This window comes from Hermetia illucens, chromosome 3, assembly GCF_905115235.1.
Source record: "Hermetia illucens chromosome 3, iHerIll2.2.curated.20191125, whole genome shotgun sequence".
NCBI classification, from domain to species: Eukaryota; Metazoa; Arthropoda; class Insecta; order Diptera; family Stratiomyidae; genus Hermetia; species Hermetia illucens.
This window is the reverse complement of record NC_051851.1, coordinates 8,874,048-8,899,342: the sequence shown is the minus strand read 5'-3', so window position 1 is coordinate 8,899,342 and position 25,295 is coordinate 8,874,048. Positions and strand designations below refer to the sequence as shown.

Sequence of the window (25,295 nt, the reverse complement as noted above, 5' to 3'; positions counted from 1 at the left end):
AATACTTCAGTTGCAGCAGTCTCCGTCCTGGTGGCAGCTATAAAGGGCGAAATCTACACAGGCTACTTGGCAGCCGCTGACTCCATATCGGGAAGGATTACCACCAGCCCTAAATCAAGTAGGATCTGGCACTCCAACAACAAAAAACCCCGATCGCGAGAGTTTTTGGGGGCAACTTCAGCAGGGTTACGGCGTTTGGCATGGCTTTACTGTCACCTCTGGTGAGGTAGCTCTATCTAACCTCAAATTGGAGTTATTTTTCAAAATTTAAGGACATTTTACAAAATTGAGAGATTTGTGCGACAAAATGATAAAATAGGATAACATCTAAATCTTCAGAAGATACTACAGTTTTTAAAATTTCGGATTGATTTTATTACAAACATTGTCACCATTCGATTCAATAAAATACAAATTCAGGAAAACAGTCCCAATTTTAAGGCAATTCATCTTATCAACTAATCAATCAAAACAAGGTCCTTAGTTTACATCCCCACTAACAATTGGCCTAAACTAATAAGGTCCAGGTGGACCATATTGTGTAGCTGGTTTTGGTTGCTCCTTGTACTTGATGAAGTAAACCTCTGGCTTGCTTGGTTCCGTTGGTTCAGGCGATGGTACAACAACATCAGGTTGTGGTTCAGGTTTCTTGACCAACACGTAGACCAAAGTCTTGTGTTCATCTTGGGGTTGAACAGGAATGACTGGCACAGTTGGGGTTGGTGGAGTTGGTGCCTTAATGAAGATCACCTTGTAGTGCTTCTTTGGAACTGGAGCTTCAATTGCCTGACTTCGAACGATTTCAGTTGGCTCCTCGGGTGGAACATGGACGTAGATGTTCTTAGTAACAATCTTCGCTGGTGGTGGAGGTCCATATTGAGGAGCTGGAGGACCATATTCCTGGGCAGGTGGTCCATACTCTTGTGGTGGTGGTCCGTATTGTTGTTTTGGTGGCGAAGGTGGACTGTATTTTTGTGGAGCTGGTGGTCCGTATTGAGGTTTTGGTGGTGGAGCTGGCGGTCCATAACGACCACTTGGTGGTTCTGGTCGAGCATAAGCCACCACCAGGAGGGTTGAAATGATCTGAAATATAAAAGAATAAACCAGTTAGCGAATGAATTAATGCGTTTAAACTTGAAAGATAAATACTTTTATGTGATTTCAATCCTTTGAGATTTCAAACACTTGAGCTAGCCCCATGAAAGCAAGTATCTCTTAGTAATGTGATGTGAGTATCTCATAAAATCAAAGAGGTTCACAGTAATTTCTCGCATGGCTGCAATTTATTTTAATTTCAAAGCAACTCTGGAGAATAAAAACGCGTCAACTTCCGAGCCATACTCGTATTTTGCATTACTGGGTACCGCAAAATGGTGCCAGTCTGACAGGACATCGGAAGACGATGGAGATTCAAGAAATTTAAGGAAAGTCAAGCGAAACGGAAATATCCGTCACAATCTCACAATAGCCTAAGGTTGTAGCTATTTTTGCTTGGAATTATAAGTAGCGTTCAGGAAGGGAACATCGGTTAAGTTAGGGAGTCCTTTCTATGCAAATTGACGGAACTGCAATGAGTTCCCTTAACAAGCTGAGGCTCCAGGTTGTTTTGATAGGAATCCTTTCCTTTGACCCAACATTTCGCTAAGAGTGTCATCGTCACCGCTGCAGATGACACAACATTCCATTGACGGGGGGTGCCTTACGCACAGCTCTCCTTCGTTGATGATATTAAATTGCACGAAGCACCTTTGTCCATATTTGAGGAGCAGTGACCCAGAAGCAACGAGGCAAACAGTAATATTGGATTTGTGTTTATGACTAGTGTTAGAGTGTGACGGTAGCCGCAAGCACTAAACTCAATCCTCCATGACGGCTTCCTGATGCTTGTTGTGCGGTTACCTTTGAGAGGTCTCCTTGGCTAGCCGAGCGTCGTCCTTTAGCTCTATGCCCACTATCTCTAGCTAATTCAACTATGTCATATGTAGAGCCAAGCAAATATTTGGAGCGATTTACTAATTTTCCTAAAACATGTTTTAATGGTAAATTAAATTCCCAATAGCCATATTCCCTGGTAGTCGTTTGCAATAGATTGTCCTTAAAGTCAGGATGTATCTTGTGGAATGGAACCATCCATTATTTTGTATTGTTAATTAGATTTGAATCTTATGCTCGGATAATGCTACCAGTGGTCGGGGTTAGGCTCAGTGTTGAGTGTGTCGAGGGAATATTCGCTCTTGATGGCGAATACAAATTTTCGAGTAATGGGAGATGCTGGAGGCTCAGGTCCCATTCGTATTTATGAGACATTGAGTAGGTTTGATGACTGTTTTTGGTATCAGTGTAAAGGTTGTGTGACAGAATTATCTATTTTCAGGAAAGATAAGAGGTAAAAATATTATGGGAATACGAAAAGATATCTGAACGGGACGGGAACGATCCAAGGACTAACAGAAACAGTGGTAGTTTGAAGGAGAGCCCTTCTACTTAACCTGGACCAAGCTTGCGACCGAGAGAAATGGCAAATCCGCTTCTAACACTCATGTCCTTCTGACCCTAGGTGGGTTCCTCCCTTCTCCTAGCCGAGCTGAGGGAGCCCCAAGTCTAGTTTCAGCTGACAATGGATTGCTGTAGCGGAGCAAACAATTTGCGTAACGGCAATGACTCCAAATTATTAACATGTTGACAGTCCTAAGGTGATACTGTAATTCTGATTGGCGATCTGAATACAAAGGTGGTCTCTGACAACACCTTACTCGGATATATGGTGGCGAAACACGGTCGTGGAGACTGCAAAGGCAATGGTGGGAGGTTCGTGGATTTCTGTAATTTACACCACCTCGTCATTGGTAGGACATTGTTTGAGCACAGAACCTGCCATAAGGCCAGTTGGGGCAGTGATCCCGGAACGATCATCATAGTTTGCGCCGTGACAAAAGGAAGTTTGCTATTACGCTGGTCTGGGAAGTGGAAGATGCCACAATTTTTCGATCGTTCTGTGACAGACGTTAACAGAAGACTTCTCATCCACAATGACAACACTTCATCACAGTTATTAACTATGGTGAGGTGAGGTGAGGTTCCGCTTCTTGTAGATATCATGGCTAGACACTGTAACATGTGGATGCGGATTGTTCCTCTGAGTAGAAAAGAAATCATTGCACTCAAACGAAGTAAAGCTTGACTTGACGGTCCTGACGCTGAGTTACTTATCGCTGCGCTTATAGTTACCGCTGATCTGCTACTTCCACTCGTAGAGAAATCTTGGGAATCCGAGACCTTTCCCAGCCTACGGAAGATGGGGATGATCGTTAGGATCCCGATGAAGGGTATCCGTTCCTAATGTGACAATTGGAGGGGTATCTGCGTGCTCCCTGCCAAAATAATTCTCAGAGAGCATCTCGAAAGATTGATCGACAGAGAGCAGCCTGGTTTCCACTCCAGATCCTGCACTAGCCACATTAACACGCTACGGATTATTTTAGATCAGTGCGCGGAGTCTTGATCTTGACTTCACCTGCCCTTCATTGAAGTCGAGAAAGCGTTCGTTAGTCTGAACGGGGAATGTATCTGGCATGCTTCACCCACGTCGACTGTATTGGTGACATTTGCATTCTTTCTCACCGAGTCATGGGCCTTGGCCTCTCACTGGTCATCGCACTTTCCCTAACTGCACTAAAGGGCAGATCATCCAAAGCGTCGATTGAATTGTATATCTAGAAAGCGCGTTTTCAACTGAGGACATTAAACTGGAAAAACCTGGAAATGCAGTTATCTCAGCACCAACATGAAGTCGAAACTGTTCTGTGCTAGTGTTCAGTCTGTGTTGAGTGTAAGTATTAAAAAGCTCCAAGCCTTCGTCAACGCAGGTTTTTGTCATACCGCCGGAGTACGCTGATCTGATACTGTATCAAACGAAGGACTTGGTCAGTACATAGGCCGGTCACCCGTGAGCGATGTGGTCAAAATGCGGAAGTGGCAGTGGATAGGTCACACATTCAGAAGGAGTGACAATTATACTGCTGACTACGCCATGCAGTGAAATTCATTCTCCTAAAAATTAACAAAGCCATTGGAGAAGTATGAGACTAAGTGTCTGAGCAACCATCAATGAAAGACCTTGGACCTTGGGTAGAGGAAAAGCAATTTATTAATGTTGGATGGACTGCGGATTGATACGATGGAAAATTCGAAACTAGATAGCTTAAAATGCAGGTCACTCATAGGACTAATTAGGAGGATCTGAACCCATGGTTGACGAAGTAATGAAAGGCCCTACTCTTCCCTTGAGTTTATGAACTATCGCTGAAACAAATAAGGGATCATTAAACGCAAACGTGTCAAGAAGGCGTATGAAGTTAGAACTGACTGATGACTTTGATATCGAATGATTATTTCAATCGACTTTAACCCGCACTCGATCTCCAAGATTCTGAGCAATTTCACTGGTCGCACCCGCAGGCATGGTGTAGTTTCCCCCAGAAGCTTAAACAGAGGAGATTAGAACCTTTTATAAGCGGTTCAGACTACTTTGCTTCGAATCCGGATTGTATCCTGAACCCAGTTCACTCAGGTATATCATAGTGAGACACAGCTTTGTTCACCCCTTGTTGGTTTCTTACTGAGGCGAAATAATATCTGGAAATTAGCCAGGGCCTAGCTAGGTTCATGTCACCAAATCCGATTCAAATTGTTAATGCTTCATAACTTCAAAATTTTAACCCTGGGCCGGTTTCTTCAGGGTAGGTTCTGGACATTAAGGCAAACATAAACATCAGTCACCACTTCTTAACCAGGGCGGCGAAATCAAGAGGCTAGCAATTGACAAGCTTGACCATCTCACCAACGGAATTTATTGAAACATTTGAATCCACAAGATTTCTAGCGATAGGCACCGTTCGGTCGTGAACCATTCTTACCATAAAAGATACTACCATTTTCACTTTGGCCGCGAATCAACACTGCTCCTATAGAGCGGAGGTCTAAATTGGTAGAAACATCTCTACAAGTTCATTAAATCCGATCCAGACCAGAAGTCGACTTCACCATCAAAAAGGACAAAAGGGACAACTATTTCCTTGTCGGCCCGTTTCCCTTAAATGTAGGCTTCAACAGATTGGTCACATCTTATGAACTCTCATGCTTAAAATTGATGTAATTCTGGCTTCAGTTAGGTTCCTTCCCAGTTGGTTCAGTTTTACTATCGATCTAGTGATGCTCGAGCTCTCTTTTAATTAGGCAATCTACTGACACCTGCATTTATGGTCATTCTCACTTAGTCGCTCTTATATGTATATGAGCAAATCTGGTGAGAGGCAGGTCAAAGTGTAGGCTCACTTCCGCGCTCAGAGAAGTTTTATGGTAAGAAAGAGTAATTGAGAGGCCTGGCCTGGGTCCGGATTTTCTCTCTAGGGCCCTGTGAATAAGCTGCCATTGTACTTGATTCACCATCCAGCGTCTTCCAAAGATTTTCTTGAGGATCTTCATAGAAACTTTGGTAGTTTTTCGATGGGCCTCCAAAATCTTAAAATGTTGACTTCATTTCGAAAGTTATTTTAGGCAGACACAAAAGATCAAAAATCATTGGCTTTACCGGAGGGTAGCATTTCTATTTGCCTTTTTCACAGAAAGGCAAGGTTCTATCTCTGAATCGCGTCCTGGAAGGAATGATAAAAGAAAGACTATCCAATATATAGCGATGATACTTTGACAAGACAAAGGGACTTAAGTCGAAGACAATCTTCCATGTGGGAATGCTGCCTGCTTAATATGAAAATTTCTATCAGGATTTTCCTCATTACCTTGATACCTTCGATAAGCAAACTACAAAGGAACTTTCTGACTTCGAGAAGCGGCTCGCATTTCGCTTTGAGATTCGTGGTTCTCCACCTCTTCCAGAAGATTCCCTCGCAATATGCAATCGAAGATAAGCGACCATCCAGTGAGAGCTTCACTCGAGGCCAATTTCAGCACCTGTTTCGCACATCCAAAAAATAACCCCTAAATCTATTGCTGACCGCAATTGGTCGATCTGGTTAACTGCCTGTTCCCCCAACTGGCCTTACGGTAGACTCCTTGCTCGAACGGTGTGTCGCTGATGACGAGATGGTATAAGCTGCAGTCGGGAAAACCATGTTTCCCTATCTTATATCTCTACGTCAAGCATTGTCAAAGCCTACCTTGGCACTCAGATCGTCCATCATGAACCCAATGCCACCTTTCCTTCCCATACCGGTTCTCAGGACATAATGTAGCGCCTAGTAAGCATTAATTCGACACAACATAAGGATTCACTCTTACTTCCCAGAATGCAATGGCGCAGTGCTATAAGAGGAGGGAGACCTCTTACAGCACTGCACTGGTCTCCCTCCTCTTACAGCACTGCGCTATTACACTCTGGGAAGTAAGAGCGAATCCTTATGTTTTGTCGAATTAATGTTCCCCAGACTCATGATCCTTCTCTTTTCTGAAACGGGCTTGGGACCATCTATGGTGATGGTAATACCGCTATTATTTTTCATCCTCTACTCGCTGGGAAAGATCTCATAGAGCCGAAATTCTCGGATGAGTGAAAATACCAGACCTGCAAGAATTGCAGGGACCATAGGAAGAGCTTTAAGTGTGCCTGTAGCAGCTTCATGCCAGCAGAGAATTTATTGTGAAAATTACTCTCCTGTTATCCTTGGTTGACATAAATGGGTACAATCGAGATAGCAGCCTGATTACTGTCAACCAAGGGTCTGAAACCTTCATTCCCACAGTTGAAGCTTATTTTTATTTTGGCCAAACTCCAATTTTCAGAAACTGTCAGGACTACATAAAATAATTTTACTGGCTAGAAAGCCTCCAAGAGCATTGACTTCCGGCCAATATGACTTCCCTCGTTAGGCAAGGAGACCTCCACCAATTCACCACTTCTTCATTGTTGTCAATGAGAATCTTACAGATAACATGCCAACGGCTAGTCAGATAAATTAACAAGATCCCACCTTAGGAACACAGTTATTATAGACAAAGCGAGTCCTGTCAGTTTTGGAGCTATGGTGGCTTACGTCAAAACACCAATCGGCCTAAAAGCTGTCTTCGCTTGTCTGCCTCCGCATTGCACTAAAAGCGGCGCTTGTCATTCTGGGTGTTGCTGGAGTTGTCACCCTTGGACGTCGTACTAATAGGAAAGTTGATGTTACCAACATAAATGACATATGCGCATAGGGAAATCACAAACTTAGCCTCGAAGTCGCTTGGATTAAATAAATTTGGCACCACGATAGTTAGGTAAGACTAGAATCCTCGGAGTTTTAACCAACTAAAGAGCCACATACTGGAGTATCTATTGATAGATCTAAGGCAAGAAAAAGGACTGAACCCGAGATGTATGATTTGAACTTAAGACAGGATATGTCACAAGCCCTGGGTCAATATACTATTATTTTTCTGTCAGAAGTTTATGCAACAAACTTGTGTCCAACGAGAACGAGGGTGCTGAAATCCGTATTCTCTCTGAATGTCATCCAGCATTAAAAGCTACAGTGTCACTTCGAACTAGACCTAAACTCTAGGAATGCCAACAAAACCTCAGAATTCTGGCCGAATCGTGTAGGACAGTTTTGAGTATCAACTGCTGGATCTACGCTGAAAGCTCTGACTAGATTAGCCTATTCTTTGTTATGGGTCCATCTAGGGAAGTTTGGCTAATTTGCTAGAGCATTGGTTAGCATAGATTCCACTAGATGTGCCTGTTTCTAAAAAAATAAAGGCCACTTATTGTTGGGAGGAGTGGGACAGTGCTGACTACATAATGCGGCATGTATGAGTTAATAGCTTTTGGCCTGGAGAAAAGTGGCTCCTCGTGGAAGGGTTCAATTTAAAAACACCAACGTTTTAAGTTTAGAGCAGTCAGTAAAGTAATGTCCCCACTAGATTTCAGTTTGTTTCCAAAGTTAACTAAAAATCTATGAGTGATACCACGACCGTCTGGTTGTGGATGAAATCTGGCTCAACAGATTGCGTTGGGTGAGTCACCTAATCCATCTGGATGAGGATGATCCAGCCCGGAAAGTCTATAAGGGCAATATCTACGGTAGAAAAAGAACACGGGGCGGACCGTGAAATGGAGCGATGGCGTAGATCAGGATGCCATACAGCTTTTAAGGAAACTCGGACGGAGAATAGTTTTCAACACAGTCATAAAGATAAATAAGACATTAGTCTGTGGTACATTACAGAGGATGGACTTATCAAACTTTTCTGAAGTCACTCATCTCAATAGGCTGATGGAAGATAAGGTTAAATAGCTAACTGTCGACAAGTGAAGCCCATAGTGTTTTACGTAGGCACCTGTCGTGAGACTTAATCCTACGGTCCTCTCAGACACGGATTGATTTTGTGACTACAATCAGAGTCCCGCTGAGACAAGCAACAACGCTACCAGTCTATACCAAGTGCATGGCTTAGCATTCATATTGGTGGATGCAAGAATTACCTAAATCTCTACCGAACTATGGAGTAAGGCACCCGTGTTGATACGCAACACCACGTCGAGGCCCGAAGGTCTCTTCTCGCTTGAGCATAACCACAACCACCATGAAACTCCCACTAGGGGGGCCAACCGCAAATAACCGAGCTGTCCTCACATACAACAGGAGTTCACCCGAAGTATGTGAGTCCAGGGGGTTTCCCGGTTCCCATGGTACCAGTATACCCCTGGTAAGGTTTCGTGACCAATTTGCCACTTCAGATGAGTCCCCGTGCAGACTCGGGTCTGATCGCCCTAATTAGGTCTTCGGAGCATTCGCCTACTGAATCACGGCTGGCAAACCAAAGCAATTACAGCGTCTCCCGGTGCCACCACTATGGAGGTTCCCCTCGACCACTTGGTTTTGGTTTGGCCGATAGGGTTGCCGCCCCATCTTCCTCGCCGCTACCTCTGAGCACCACTGACTGTTGACAGACAGATGTCATCTTTATTCGGCAGTCGAGAATAAAATTTGTAACCAGAACCATCTATTTCCTATATTTACGACCCACATTGGGCGCCATTTCTAACAACTCATCAAGGAACTCTTCAAATCTAAAATCGACTATAAGTCATTTGTCCTTTCAAACTCTATGGATCCAAATGATGGATAGTCCTTCTAGATAATAAACGCCGTCTATCAGTCATGCAGTCGAAGATTTTGCGCTGGTGGAAATCGCTGGAAAGAGACGTAACATTGCTGTGACAATGGCCGAAATAAAGACCTTCAGAATGGATATATTTTCGCACCCATTCTCGATGCAAGCAATGCGGGCGAATAAAACATCCAAGTCAATAATGTGGAGGACCCATGCCGGGCCAACTGAAATTACATGATTGGATGATTCCGTAGCCTACATAACGATGAAATCTATGAGCGATACCATGACCGTCCGGTTGTGGATAAAATTCGGCTCAATAGGTTACGATGGGCAGGTCACTGAATCCGTATGAAAGAGGATGATCCCACCCGAAAAGTCTATAAGGGCAATATCTATGGTAGAAAAAGAAGACGAGGCAGACCCTGCCTAAGATGGAGCGATGGCGTAGGTCAGGACGCCAGAGAGCTTTTAGGGATATCGAATTGGTGGACCTCGGCGCAAAACCGGGATGTCTGGAGTTCCTTATTAAGGCAGGCCTAGACCGGATACCGGTTGTTGCGCCGTTGATGATGATGATGATTTAGAGAGGCACCAGGTCCATTGATGCAACCTTCTGACGTAATCTTAGCAGTAAGGAGTAAACGGCTCAAAGCAGTAGTCTGGCTTTCCTGTCCCTTATTGAATGAGAGCGTCGGAAGTCTGTAAAAGGCAGAACAAAAACTAATGTCTGGAACTTAGAACACTCAAGTCAACGTCCTCATTGGAAGCGTGTTTTGGCTAAAATAAGTTTTGTTAGGGAAGCGACAGGGATCTTGCTTTGATACATGCGCCCTGGATTGGAAGAAATATTACTATAAAGGGGCTCTGGGTTAAATAATTCAATATATACAATCGAGAGTATGAGTTTCGCCTAAAAGATGTCAACCGTGAGAAGCCCAGAGCTTATATCGTTGCCAGACAAAACTTACATGGTTTTCTATGTTCCCTGCTAGGTTCCAACAATGTGTCCGATGTTAAACTGGAATTGGAAGGGGAGGTGTTGGAAGTCTTCTTTGATTATATGGCTTGAAATCACCAGTTGAAGGACGGAATTTAGCCTCCATTACGGCAACAAAAAAGCACCCTGCAAGACCAAAGTGAATTTTCTTGGGGGTGTGAATTTTGAGGGACCGAGGAGTGCTAACTGTAACATTTTCATCCCTGGCTCTGTTTTTTGTCCCCTAGGATTTTGTCAACTTGCGAATGGGTTGCGATTCCAACGCAAGACATTTACTTTCACGTAGCTCGGAAATCGAAGTTTCGTTTTGACTTTATTGATAGCACCATCGGTGTATAACTGAGGCACTATACCAACCTTCTTGCTTCCTAGCCCTTGATTGAATTATGAAGGCTCTGATGATGCCAATAATATTATACTATTTGTTTACTGGAGAAAAGGGCAGAGACGTGGTGAGTGTCCAATCAGAGATCTCTATCAGATCACAGTTGAATACTTTTGAAACCTGTGAACCTGGTGTTAGGCCCATTCCAATTTGTGAGAGAGCTTGTTCCGGAATTGCCAAATTGCCAAATTTTGACTTGAGATGTACTGGAAACTATTACAATAATTATGTCTGAGCTAGCAAATCCACCGTACTAAGCTCTCTACGACTTTCTGGTATTCTCAAATCCAAAAGGGTTCATGAAGGGACGGTAATTTGCCTGAATACAGATGTCGATGGGAAACGACCAAAATGCCGGCCAAAACAACGGTGGCTTGATCCACCGGATGCCTATATAACGACGAAATCTATGAGCGATACCATGACCATCAGGCTGTGGATAAAACCCGGTTGAGTAGGTAACGGTGGGCGGGTCACTTAATTCGTATGGATGAGGATAAACCAGCCCGGAAAGTCTGTAAGGGCAATATCAATGGTAGAAAAAGAAAACTAGGCAGGCTCTGCCTGAGATTGAGCGATGGCGTAGGTCAGGACACCAGACAGCTTTTAGGAATACAGAACTGGTGGACCTCGTCGCAAAACCGAAGTATCTAGAGTTCCTTATTAAGGCAGGCCTAGACCGGATACCGGTTGTTGCGCCGTTGATGATGATTATGATGTTGACCAGTGTTACGATCCACAGACCCAGAAACCATTCTCCATGTGATAATTGTCAACAAGCCTGGTGTTACCCCGGTTGAAGCCAGCGAATTTCGAACGTCTTCATCTTTCATGCAAAGTAACGATATTAAACCCAACAAAAACTTGTGACCGACAGGGCATGATTATATGCCTCTAGTTCACTCCTTCGTGGAGCATGGCATGGCATTAACCTGTTTGCATCCTTAGTTTCAATCCATGATGACTGGGATTCGGATCCGGGTTAACGCAATTGACAGCCAAGTCCTCTACCTCCTCAACCATCGCAACATGAATATGGAGCAAAATATACCACAGCGAAGCGTCAATCATCCCAGCCATCCAGTGTGAATTAGTCGTCGACTTTTCTAGGCCAGCCCGCTTATAAATCTCGTAGGCGCAGTTCATTGTCTTTTATAGTCGGTCAACACTCAGAACCATAGAGAGCGAGAGGACGGACGACATGATTAATTCAATTCCGCACGCCTTCTGGGTCACCCCGCTAATCTTTAACAATCTCATTACACATACCCTAACCCTCTCATTTATTTCCAGTTACACACCCCTTGAAAGTCAACAAAGTGAACAAATTCACCATAAATAACTTCTTTATGTTATTTTTCTTCTTTGCGTACTTCCTTCCTTCTGACGTATCCTATCACTCTCAATAAACTTCAATCCACTCAATGTCAAAAATATTCAAATTGCCATTTAAGCAGGAAGAGAACAGGAGTTTCGAACTTCAATTGACAATGATTGTGTGTTGTTAGTACTCGAGCATGGTGGGATGATCCCTACGCCCCCAAGATATGGAGTCAGGACACGTTCAGTTTTTTTTTTTATTCCCGATTTCGATTACCCTCGCGTTTCCATTTTGTTCAATCATTGTACTGTGTGTGACTCCTACAACCGGTTCTGGTGGGTCCCCCTGTATTTTGCGAGATGCACAACTGAAATTCTTTTTATCTTACATGAGTGGATTTAGATACATATCTGAAAAAATCATTGAAGTAGATCAATCCTTTCAATAATCCTTTTCTCTATCAAGACAACGTTTCGGAGAAGTTATCCTCCCCGATAGAGACAATGGCTGGGAAAGTGTTTGCATCAACGTCAAAAAGGAGCGTGCTCCCTGATACCGAGAGTGTCGGTCTCCAGATACATATACTCCGTATTGAAGACTGTGCCGTCAGCTCTGACGTTACGACGAGTCATTCACTGACTTCATATACGAACGATAAGGAATCGAAATTGTCGGAACTAAATTCGATGAAACAAAACGATTTGAGGATAGATTTCCCTAAATCGGGGGCTTATGGATACGGAGGCGCATCACCCCCCTTTCTCCGGCCTGGCCTCCGGCAAGGAAGCAATTGGACGTTAAAGGAAGGAAGGTATATAAAAAAGGACTTGATGGAAGTCGCTCGCAAAATTTATCCACTCAAAAATCCGTTCGACCAACGTTAACGGATGAGTCCTTAATAAAAATCAAAAGAGTAAAAAAATGTCAGGAGACTGGGACGATGGGAAGTTTGTCAGCCTGACCATCTCCAAGTCACTCGACGAATCAGTTGAGCTGGCAATCGGGCTAGTCGATAAACAGGACAAAATAAAAATGAAGGAGCAACTTTCTAATTCACTTGTTCAATCAATCTTCCCAGAGTAACTAAGTTAGAAATAAGAAGGACTTAAGATAATCGCTCAAATCCGATTTCCGAAATAAAGAGATCAACTTAAATTGAATAAAGACTTTTAGGTGGCATGCCTGTATGTAGGTCTTCGTCCACCCCCGTACATGCACAGTGAGTCCTTGCACAATTGGACCCTCCTTCTCTTCGTCCTTGCAGGAAATTCAAACTGCTCAGATAAACAGTCTTTCCAGGCTACCATTGCCGAATTGGAAGCCAGGAATCGGAAAAAAAGGACGAAAAACAGAACGAAATGGACACTAAGCTCAGCCACTGAGTCCACACATTATTCGCTTGAAGAGCTGTGAGACTCGTCTGCTCCCTATGTCTCTCCCTCGGTCTAGGTGAGCTAAGATGCTAGCAGAAGACCGGTAAAGGGAGGCACATAGTACCGGATGGCTGGCTGGTCTCAAACCTATCTCTGCTTCGGGATCATTACGAATCAGGGTAAAGAGATGAAAGAATGAAAATACACTTGAAGATAAAACTTGTGTTCAGATTAAAAGGCTCGCTCCTACTTAGCAAAGATTTTCATTTTAATACTGCTTTGTTTGCTTATGTTCAAGGAAAGGCTTTCGGAAGTTAGATCCTTTTTTGCGAGAACTGTAAGGTATGCTTTTGAGGAAGTTAGTTTGTATTCCGGGAAAAGTAAAAATACAAAGACGAAAAGCTTGAAGTATGCAGTTAGGAAGTTTTCAAAGTACCAGAATGGCGGTAAGTTGAATGAATCCTTTGACGGAAAATCAGAAACTTAATTAAGGATTCTCCTGAGGATGGGGGAAGAGAGTATGGTGAAAACTAAATCAACGCTAGTTACATGTTTTTACATTCACTTTATTACCAGTTTCCTCTATTCATCCTTTACGGAAACAACCAGGATGAGTAAACAAGGATAATGAGTGAATAAGGATTAAGGGGTTGAGGGTGCACTGGATCAGACAAATTGCACTCGGAGTGATTTGTTTAATAGTCCAACGAATCTAAACCGGAGAAAAAACTCCTGAAAAGATGGATAGACCTAGGAATTCACTGAATAATTCGGAGGTCCTTTGAGCTTGAGGTAGACTCAAAAGAACGTAGCCACCCTCGAACTTTCGCCTTTCGAGTCTCATTGTTTCGTGTGTTTTCAATACCACGACCTTGATATTCCCTGTCATTCCAGTTCTCATCACACACAAGCATTTCCCCAATTAGAATTTCAAGACTCTCTCTAGACCCTTTCTTTCCTCTGCAAAGCTAGAAAAATGAAAGAAGACATGCTCCGGGTCCTCCGGAATACCATCATAGTTAGGACAACTAAGTGAACTGCCCAGTTTAAACCTGTATAAGCAACAAGAAGGAGGAAGTGTAGCGCGCCGGCTTCGTATCAGGCCGCCAGATGTGTCCGCAGCAGTTTAGTGCCTCGACGGAGGCGTTCTTACTGTCGACAATTCAGTCGGTGGTTCTCGTTTTCGCTATGCCGCCACATAACTCAACCTCCAGTTGAAACCCCACACTAATAGTGTTACCGGGCGAACTTGATGCTCCGCGGACACTTTTATGGAGCGTCCCCCAGTTCGGCGAAGGCCTCCAGTATCGACAAGGAGACCCAGTGCTGCTGTTGTTTAAGGACTTTGAAGGGAGCCTCGTATGGTGGGTGCAGCTGTCTCCGGGAAGCGTCCACTCTCATGAGGATCTGCGAGCATGTCTCTGTGTAGACCATCGGTGTTTTATGTCGGGACGATTACCTACCTTGTCGTGGTGAGAGAGCTCAGTAAGGAAGATCCTCCAGGAAACGGGTGGTGACACCTGAAGCCAAGCGGTAATCAAAACCCCAAGCCAAGGTGGGACTACCGTGCCGAGGGATGAATGGTCACAGGGGTTAAGATGTGGCCGTAAACGATGAACTCTGGGTACCAGGCGACCCCCAGTTTCAACTAGCCTTGTCTCGGCAAAAAGGGGCTCTGCCGAGATCGACTTACTTTCCCCGGAAAAATTGAGGCCATGACAGCCAACTATGAAAAAACAAAACAACAAAAACATAAACCTATTAAGCAAACACAATTAAACTTCGATCCTGACGATCCAACCCCGAGTGTAGGGGCAACCCTGAGCTCATCGATGGAGAACCTGAGTCTAGACTCAGATTCCCCACTTATTCAATTGGAACCAATTCAATTGGGACCCAGTTCTTAACGGACGAGCCGAAGCAGGCCCCTTCTGTCAGTACTCCTGACCCCAGGCTCCAATCGGCGCCACCTGCTGAGGCTAAAGTCTTGCCCATGGGTAAGCACCTGTCCACGGACAGCAAACTGCCTTCGGGCAAACCGCCTTCGGGCAAACCGCCTTCGGGCAAACAGCCCCCGGTCAAACCGCCTCCGGGCAAACCGCCTTCCGGCAAACCGCCTCCGGGCAACGCATAACCAAAGAGCTGTGCCAAGGTTGAGAGGGAAAGGAGCGTTCGGGGCACCTGCGGCTAAGGGGAAACCGAAGCGGCAGCGGTTCTCGGACGATCCTAACTCTTCGACACAAAAGGCAGCAAAGAGGGCACGGCCGGCAACGGCTAGGCCTTCATTTGCAGTCAAGGCTATCGAAGCCGATGGATGGGTCCTGTATGACGACTCTAATCCATCCGGCTCAGGTACTGAGCAGTGCGAACAGCTTAGGAGGAAACTCTTCCTAGCTGTAAGGACTGCGTCCGTGCAAGGCATTAAGCTTTGCTTTGAGTGGGTAGGTGTATACCGTAAAATGTTACGGCTGAATTTTGCCGACGAAGACATGAACGAGTGGCTCAGGCAGTACTGCTCCTCCCTTAACGATGTGTGGGAGGGTGCGCGATTAACCTTGAAAAGAGTCTCTGAGCTTCCATCGATCAAGAAGTGCTTTCTTTGGCTTCCAGAAGAAGAGCAAAATGGTGTCAGGGTTCTGGAACAACTTGGTGTACAGAACAACCTTAACACTTCCACCTGGTTGCTGCTAGGCAGCAAAACAGGAGAGAGAACCGATAAGCCGGGAACTATTCTCACTATCGAAAAATCGGGTTGCCGGCTCTACTATGGGCTGGGGACCGTCACGTTACAAGTGTCGGCTCCTAAAACCATTGAAGGGGACATGCAGCCCCCGGCATCTACATCTGAAACGTAGATGACGTGCCACATTCCCCAAATAAATTTGCAGCATTGTAAAGCAGCGACTGCACTTATCAGTCGTCGGATCAATAGCTGCAAGACATTTATATACCTCATACAAGAACCGTGCGTTTTTGGTGGGGCAGTCAGGGGCCTAAACTTCCAACATGCTGACCTATTGTATGCCAATGGAAGCGATCGACCCCGCACCTGCATGGTAGTCTCCAAAGACTTCCAGGCTAACCTGGTTAACGACCTATGTGATGGCGACACCACATCGGCTAAGCTAACCATAAAAAGTCAACAGAGAGATAAAGAGATACTATGGTGCTCTGCATATTTCCCCTACGACGCAGAAGCCGCTCCCAGTGGAACATTCATCAGAGCTATCCAATATGCCAAAAGTAGAGGCATGGGGGTAATAGCAGGATGTGATGTCAACACTCACCACATATGCTGGGGAAATTCGAACACCAATGCAAGAGGATCGAGACTATTGGAGTATCTAGTAGAAACCGATTTGCAGATCGTACATGTGGGTAATGAACCCACTTTCTTCAACGTGGTCAGGCGAGAGGTTATCGACATCACGGTTGCATCTCCTGACATCGCGGCTCTGATCGGAGAGTGGAGAGTATCAAACGATATCACACTCTCGGATCACAGACGCATTGATTTCGTTATGGGCATGGATCCACCTCCACCCACTCCATTTCGGGATCCGAGGAAGACAGATTGGGTAATGTATCAAACAGAATTGAGCGCCCGAGTCACGATCCCTGGGAGGCGCATCAAATCCATTGCTGGAATTGAGAAGACAACCCAGATGATTACAACTAGCATGAGAGAAGCTTTCGAAGAAAGCTGTCCACTCAAGATGCCAAAGAAGGGTAAAACACCATAGTGGAACTCGGATTTGGCAAAACAGAGGAGAACGACAAGGATGCTCCTTAATCGCTGGAAGCTGGAATCGCTATAAAGAGGCACAGAAGGCTCTAAAGAAGAGCATAAGATCGGCTAAACGATCATCTTGGAGACGCTTTTGCGAAGAGACTAACTCTCTTGAGGCAACCTCAAAGCTGAAGCGGATTCTGGTCAAAGAACCTAGCCGGAAACTGGGTTATTTACGTTTACAGAATGGGAAGTACACAGAAAGCGATGAAGAAACGGCAAATCATTTGCTTGAAGTACACTTTCTAGGCAGCATCCAAAATCTAATCTCGGGGCCAACAGGTCCATACAGCTCTCAACCGAGAGACTGGAATCTGGCATGCAAAGTAGTATCACTGGAGCGAGTGAAATGGGCATTTAACTCGTTCCTTAGATACAAGTTTGCAGGTCTGGAAGGCATCATCCCTGCACTAGTAATAGAAAGAATGGATGCCCTGGGTCTACACATTCGGAATATATATCGTGCATGCCTAGCACACGCTTATGTTCCAATTAAATGGCGGGATGTGAAGGTGTTGTTCATTCCCAAACCAGGAAAACCCACGTACACAGACGCAAAAAGCTTTCGACCGATCAGCCTAACGTCCTTTCTGCTAAAAGGACTAGAAAGATTAGTAGATCGGTTCATAAGGGATACACACATTCCTAAATGGCTACTCCACCATAGGCAACACGCCTACCAGAAAGGCAAATCCACGGAGACAGCACTCCATGAACTTACGGCAAAAATTGAAAAGGCGATGTCCGGAAAATCATACGCCTTAGGCGCATTCATGGACATTGAAGGTGCCTTCAATTATGCCTCATTCGCGGCAATTCGTGATGCGGTAAGGCAGCATGGAATCGAACCACTGCTAATCAGTTGGACCCTTCACATGCTAGAATGGAGAAAAATCCACATATCGGTCGGCCAGGAGTCTATTGAAGCAGGATGTCTCAGGGGATGCCCACAGGGAGGGGTTCTCTTTCCACTGTTATGGCTCGTGGTGATGGATACCCTGCTGTGGCTCCTGGAGGACAAAAAAGTCTTCGCGCAAGCATTTGCGGACGACCTAGCCGTAATAATTACCGGCAAGTTTGCGGTCACAGTATGTGACCGCTTGAATGCAACTCTGCATGTAATCCACAGCTGGTGTCTCCGAGACCTAATAATCTTCACCGACGGGTCAGTCAGGAATGTTCTCGGAGAATCCGATTATAGAACTGGCCCGACCCCTCGGAAAAATTACGACCATATTCCAGGAGGAGATATATGCCATTTCATTGGCAGCAGAAGAATGTCTGCGACAAAAATGGAAGGGTCGCACCATTCAAATCTGTCGGGCGGCATTATCAGCACTAAATGGCAACAACATATCAAGCCAGTTGGTGTTGAGTTGTCATCAGGTGCTGCTGAAACTTGGCCGACTGAACGAAACATTCCTGATGTGGGTGCCGGGGCACTCTAACATCGCCGGTAATGAGGAAGCTGATAGACTGGCTCGCCGAGGGCCTGGATCCACAATGGTGGGGCCAGAACCAGCTCTTGGAATCCGACCATCTACTGTCAAGTCTACTCTGAAGGGTGAAATTGCAAGGATTCACGCAACCGAGTGGAGAAATTTGGACTCTTGCCGGCAAACGAAAATCCTTGTGAAGGAGCCTAGGGCCACTAGAGCGGCATTTTTGTTGTCCCTTAAGAAGTGGGACATGAAAACCCTAGTAGGACTTTTGACGGGACACTGCATCTTAAACTACCATATAGAAAAGATTGGGGTATTGGTTTCGGCTGTGTGCAGCCAATGTGAGGAGGAGGAGGAAACAGCCCTGCGCTTTTTATGCAGCTGCCCGGCATCCTCAGATCTCAGACGAAGACACCTTGGCAAGGTTTTCTTCAATGAAGAATCTGCACACTCTCTTCCTCTGGAGAATGTTCTCAGATTCGCTAAAGCCTGCGAACACCGTAGGCGGGAAGACATTGAATAGGCAACTTACGGGGATAGTACAATGGGCCTAATAACGGCCTGAGTGCTCGGAGTTGCGGCTCCCCCCAGTTAACTAAACTAACTAACTGATGCTCCGCGGACACTTTTATGGAGCGTCCCCCAGTTCGGCGAAGGCCTCCAGTATCGACAAGGAGACCCAGTGCTGCTGTTGTTTAAGGACTTTAAAGGGACTCTCTTATGGTGGGTGCAGCTGTCTCCGGGAAGCGTCCACTCTTATGAGGATCTGCGAGCATATCTCTGTGTGGACCATCGGTGTCTTATGTCGCGAAGGATAAATCGGCCGCAGTTTCGAAACCGCGTACCTGAGCAGACGTAGCATGCTGGAGAAGCTTAAGCCTGCTCTGATATTCAGCATGGCGTCGGCGGGGATCGCAGACTCTTCCCGTACACCAACTCTGCGGAGCTGGCCGTGAACCCATCACGGAGAGCTGTGCGGAGGCTAAGGAGGACGAAAGGCAAGGATTGCGACCACGACGGATCATCACGAGCCTTTAAGGTGGCCTGTATTATCCAGTGCCAATGTTCCAGCACCCCATTGGAGTGCGGATTGTATGCAATGGTCCTGTGGGGTTTGATACCCAGGAGCTTACTTCACTTCGAGAAAAGAGTAGACTCAAACGCACTCCTTACGTAACCACGCCAACCGCGAATTCCCATCAGATTAACACCAAGCACCCCAAAATCCATCGCTCACAACAAAAACAAACCTGAACTTACCAAAATTGACTTCATTTCACTTTCACCGTAAGAAAAACAAATTCGTAAAAAAAACTCGCGATTTAAAATAAATTCGCGGCTATTGGACACGTACGTACAGTGTACAGTCAAAATACGTTTGATATCAAGCCACGTATTATCGATTTCTTTTATAACCCTTGGGCTCATCCATTAAGCCCACCTCTGGTACGCTACCTGTCTTCATTCATTCATTACACACCTGATGCAATTGGTACATGACGCGGGTAGTGTATGTCGTTGTGTACACCTACTTGGCTCGTATTTGCAATCAATTTTCACGTCGTCATATTGTTAACAAATTTCCAAAATTGTTTCTCGTCGTGCCGTCATTTTCGCACCGAACAGGGAGGAAGTCGAAATAAATGTTAAATATGGATTGCTTTCTTCCCCGATAATAGCCCATTGCCGGATATTGAATGCTCGGCCCGGGGGATGAATTGAGGAGCGCATCTAATTTCACCGAGAATTTCCGTTTTGGCACAAATCCTTGGATTGATGCTTGGCTCAGAGCTGGGAGCCACCTTTTTGAAAGGAGTATCAGGCACAAGGCCATGACCTGGATTTCATAATTTCGTTTTGCATATAGCCTTGTCTGGGACAGCAGGATCATATCCTGGAAAAAAATTATATTTCCGATGAATTCTTCTGAATATCTGAAGTTTGTATCTTTATTGAATTGGAGCCAATTGTTTGAAGGTGTCAATAGGGCGGAGATAACATTTATGCTAAAGAAATGACAAGAAATATGTTTGTGGTTTGACCTTCACTTTTGCAATCTGCAAAGGAACCAAAAAATTTCTTTGGAAAACTTCCAGATGACCTAGAATCAGTTAAGTAACCGAATGAAAGTCAGACCATAGATTCTTGCATTAGCATATGTGGATTATGTATTGCACGAACAACATACTCAGCTTTTGCTTAAGAAATGCCGCGGCCTGTATTCTTGCGTCAACTGCGTATATACGTTGCTCAGTGGTTATCGGTTCTTCTCTAATTGTCCTTACATCCCTTAAGCCTCTGGACGACATTACTTTGATGATGACCTCAGCACTACGTGCCTGACAAAGAAAGTGTTGTCCTTATTTAAAAAATGACTCCGACGTCATTCGTCAGCTTGGGAGCTTGGTCTTTAGTATGTGACCTGTGAATACCTTGGGTACCTTCAGTTTCAAATAAGGTCCTTACCCTGGTGGCCGTACTAGCCAGGATGGACGTTCTTCCCGGACTAATCGTGGGATCAAGACAAGGACTCAATTTTAAAAATGAAAAAACCGAGGATAGATAAAGATGGAGCGATACAAGGCGCATCATCGGAGGATGAGCTGCTGGCCTCCAACCAGGAGACAGCAGCCGTCGAAAGCAGTACACTCGATGCCAGCCATTGTACCGCTGTGCTGAAATCAACCGCAGGGACCTCCCGGAGTGAGAAGGCAGACGGACTAGTAATTTCCAGCTTGGAATCCACTGCCATCAAACTGAGTGTAGCGAATACCAGACATAGTACTCCTAACCCGAAACCCTCGACGTCGGGGGATCCATCAAATGTAAAAACCGTCTAATTGTGTGGTTTCCACCAAGCCAAGGCCACCAAGCTAGTGAATGCTACACTTCTGGCATTCCTTCAGCAAGATGCACCCCTAGCCATATTCGTCGATGTTTCAGACATTGCCGCAGGTGCTGCTCTTTACCTAAAAGTGACTCAAATCTGGCAGTTCCCATAAGCCACTCACTTTTTCTTTGAAACCAAAGCCCGACAAGCGTCCCATCGTCAACTTCGGCACTTGAACTTTATCAGCCAGTTCACTTGCGACATTCAACATTTGTCTGGAAAAAATAACGTAGTTGGTGACGCTTTGTCACGTGTTGCAGAGGTCAAAATCTCCACCTCCGCCGATTTTCCAGCAATCGCTGAGGCGCAGAAGGACGACGCAGTTCATCAGAGCTTGAGAGCTCAACACGCAGTATATATCAAGAGACTTCAGACAAAAGACCAAGGCCATATATTCCGGCCAATTTCCGAAAGGAAGTATTTCACGCCGTTCACGATCTTGTTCGAACACCGAATTGTCACCGGTTCTCCATGAGGACATTCGTTCTTGGGCCGGACAGTGCATCGCATCCCAGAGGTGCAAAACAACAAAGGATGTCAGGAAAGAGATATGAGTGTTCCCTCGGTCCACCAAGCGTTTCCTCGACATCATTGATCCTTTGAGAGACTTGCACCGTTTCAGGTATCACTACAATCATCAATAGATCCATGCGGTGGCCTGAAGCGATACCTCTGAAAGACATTCCTGCACAGCCAGTCGCAAAGAGTTTGTTCCGAGTCCCGTAGTGCTGGTGTTGGGGAAGAATCTGATACTCTCCAGCGGCCCTGTGCTCGACATCAGGTCGAGACGTCACCAGTCTGCTGCGTCTGCTCAAGGACGCAATGCCAAACTGAAGCCGTCACCACCTGCAAACTATGCAAAAACCGTGACTGACGTGCCCGCCGTACGCGATTATGATGAGTTGACAGTGGTGGCACCGCGACACGATGTATCACATTGGTTGGCCAGCGGTGATGCAGTAGGTGAATGCTCCAAAGGCCTAATTAGGACGATCAGACCTGAGTCTGCACTCATCTGAAGTGGCAGTAGGTCATGAAAAGAGATATACTGGAACCATGGCAGGAGCAAAAGGCGAAGCCCATCCTCCTGAAATGCAATCGATTTCAAGACGAAGTCGAGGAAGATCACAAACAGAGCAGAGTGGGCAAGAGCTCAGATGCGAAGCAACATCTGAAGAAAAGTACGCACCAAAAGCCACCCGATGAGCCACGAATTGCGAAACCCTTCAGCGACGTGGCCAGGACCCGCCGGCAAACCAGCGCCGGAGGTGTGGACCAATGTTGAGGTCAGGCTGCTGGAGCATCTCCTGAACGTCGAAGACAAACACACGGGATTCATCCCCTGCTCTGCTTGCTCTCAGGAGGTCCGTGGGTTCCAATTTTCTAGGGACTTTCTCGGTCCTTGCGTCGCTACGATCAGCGACGCCTGTGAAGGCGTAAAGCTCAATTTCATCCCTTACGACGAGATTTCCAGGAGACCGGTCGCTCTCATCTGGTTGCCGAAGATCCACATGAATAAGGACAAGCTCGTACAATCCCCCGCCTTCAAAACCCCAGAATTACCATGGACGACTGGATTGTTATCACGGAGGAGGAACCCCAGACAAACAGCCAACCTTTTCTACTCTGTATAAACCGAGAGTGCCTGAAGGCACCGGAAATCGTCAACTATGAAGTGCGGCTCGAAGTCAGGAACGCAAAGGTAAAAGTGTTGCGCTCTGCAAAACCGGACAACAACCTAGATCCAATCGGCGCAGCCAAGGAGCAAGAAAATACTGCCACCTTGGTAGAATGAAGATCTCTCCAGCCTCAGGAAGCTGACCAGGGAAATCTTCAACGTCTGCTACAGGCATAAATATTGGCAGCCATACAAGGACTGCCTGAAGAAGTACAAGTCGAACATTGAAAGCACCAGTAAATACGCGAGGCTCAGAAATATTCTATCCAAGGAACATAAGAACCCATCCTTTCTTAAAAAGTTTCTAGTGAAACCCTTGAAGCTGCTGGTTTAAACGCACTTTCCCGCCGACGAGGAGGAGTGAGAGCCTTGCTTGGAGTTGGAGTTTGCGAAGAAGATTTAGTGATATTAGTGTCAGGATCGTTCCGAAAGGTGTGCTTGTGGGCCACAAGATGCGGATTCGGCATAAACCTAACCAAAACGGAACTGATGCTATTCACCACCAAGTCAAGGATACCTGAATTCCACCTACCACGGCTGAATGAACAAAGATTGATTCCTTTGCTGCAATGTAAAGTATCTCAGTGTAATCCTCAATCCAAAACTTAATTGGAGATTGAACATAGAACTGAGGGTTGTGAAGGCCTGTATAGCATTCTATGCCGGCAAGAGAACCTTTGCAAAGAAGTGGGGTCTCCGGCCGATGATGGTTCTCTGGATGTACACCACTGTATCCGTTCCTAACGTGCGGCTCTATTGTATGGTGTAGGCTTTGAGCAAAAAATACAATAAGATGAAGCTTTATAGCATTCAAAGAACCGCGTGTACAGGTGCTAGTGGGGCTCTGAAGTCCTGCCTGGCAGATGCTCTGAATGCACCTCCTCCGCCTAGACCTCTACATTAAATACGTTTTAGCGTGCAGTGTCGTCAGACTATGTGAGTCCGGATGCTGGGCAGCGAAGTCCTACGGCAACAGCAACATCCTGGACGAAGTACCTCGGAAAATTTGGGCGTTCCCCACAGACTATGTCACATGCGAGCTGAACTTCACAGAAAACTTTGCTCTGAACTTTCCAACCAGGGCAGAGTGGAAGACCGGCGGCGTGCTGCAAGGTAATGGCACAGTATTCTTTACCGATGGATCAAAGATGGTCTGTGGAGTAGGTGCGGTGGTTTTCTCGAATACACACAGTGGTCGGCGGTCGTTCTTACTGCCGACAATACAATCGGTGGTTCTAGCCTCCGTTGTGCCGCCACATCACTTCGCCCTCAGTTGAAACCGTGCGCCAGTGGTGTTACCCTGAAAGCTTGATGCTTCACCGATGCTTTTTTTGGAGCATCCCCCGGTTCAGCAAAGGCCTTCAGCCTCAACAAGGAGATCCATTTGACCCGCCCCGAAGGTCGAGCTTGAAAGGGTGCTCCCGTCACCCCGAGACTTTAAGGAGGCCCTCGTATGGTAAGTGCAGCGGCCTTCGAGGAGTGTCCACCCATATGAGGTCCTACGAGCATGTCCTGAGGTTCCTGGGGGTCCAGCATCTTATATCGGGAAGGAGGAATTGGCCACAGTTTCGTAACCGCGTCGCTGAGTAGACCCAGCATGCTGGAGTCACTTACCCCTGCTTCGATATCCAGCACAAAGTCGGCGGGGTGTCAAAGACTCTCGTCGTACATCATCTCTGCCAGGCTGGCCGCGAAGTCCTCTCGATGAACTGTGCAAAGGCCGAGGAGGACCAAAGACAATATCTTTGACCACGACAAATCGTCACGAGCAGTTAAGGCGGCCTGTAGTGTCCAGTGCCAACATTCCAGCATACCATTCGACGAGGGATGGTATACAGTGGTACTATGGCGATTGAAACCCAGTAGCTTGCCTAACTCCTAATGAAAAGGGTAGACTCAAACTGCGTCCCCTGCTCCCTAATGATTACCGCTGGTACACCAAACCGTGGGAACCATTCTTGACAGAGAGCCTCGGCTCATCATTGTGCAGGAATATCAATTAGGGATATTACTTCAACCCAGTGCGTAAACCTGTCTATTATTTTGAGGCACCACCCAATGATGTCAAAGTGAGTGATGTGGAAACGCTTGGTGACCGAAGGAATATGCCTACTTCCTTTTAAACATGCTTGTTGACTTTATACTTCTGGCACGCGATGCATTCTCTGGCGCAAGAGTCGTCCTTATTCATGGATGACCAAAAGTATTTTCCAGTGACTAACCGGTTCGCCGTCATCATACCTGGGTGCGGAAGATCGTGCCCTGCATGAAATACTCCTTTACGAAAGTTGCCCGGATTAAATGG

General features: G+C 45.9%; 2 protein-coding genes across 2 annotated transcripts in view; one reads left to right on the top strand and one right to left on the bottom strand.

The window, feature by feature from the left end:
• The window catches only part of LOC119651800, a 628,198-nt gene that overhangs the window by 334,101 nt on the left and 268,802 nt on the right, over positions 1-25,295 (top strand). The window lies entirely within an intron of this gene.
• Positions 352-19,805, bottom strand: LOC119651801 (pollen-specific leucine-rich repeat extensin-like protein 3). Its single transcript, XM_038055586.1, has 2 exons — positions 19,683-19,805; positions 352-1,083 (listed from the first exon to the last, which is right to left on the bottom strand). Exons 1-2 carry the CDS (start codon positions 19,695-19,697, stop codon positions 514-516), a joined length of 585 nt encoding a protein of 194 aa, XP_037911514.1. The 5' UTR covers positions 19,698-19,805; the 3' UTR covers positions 352-513.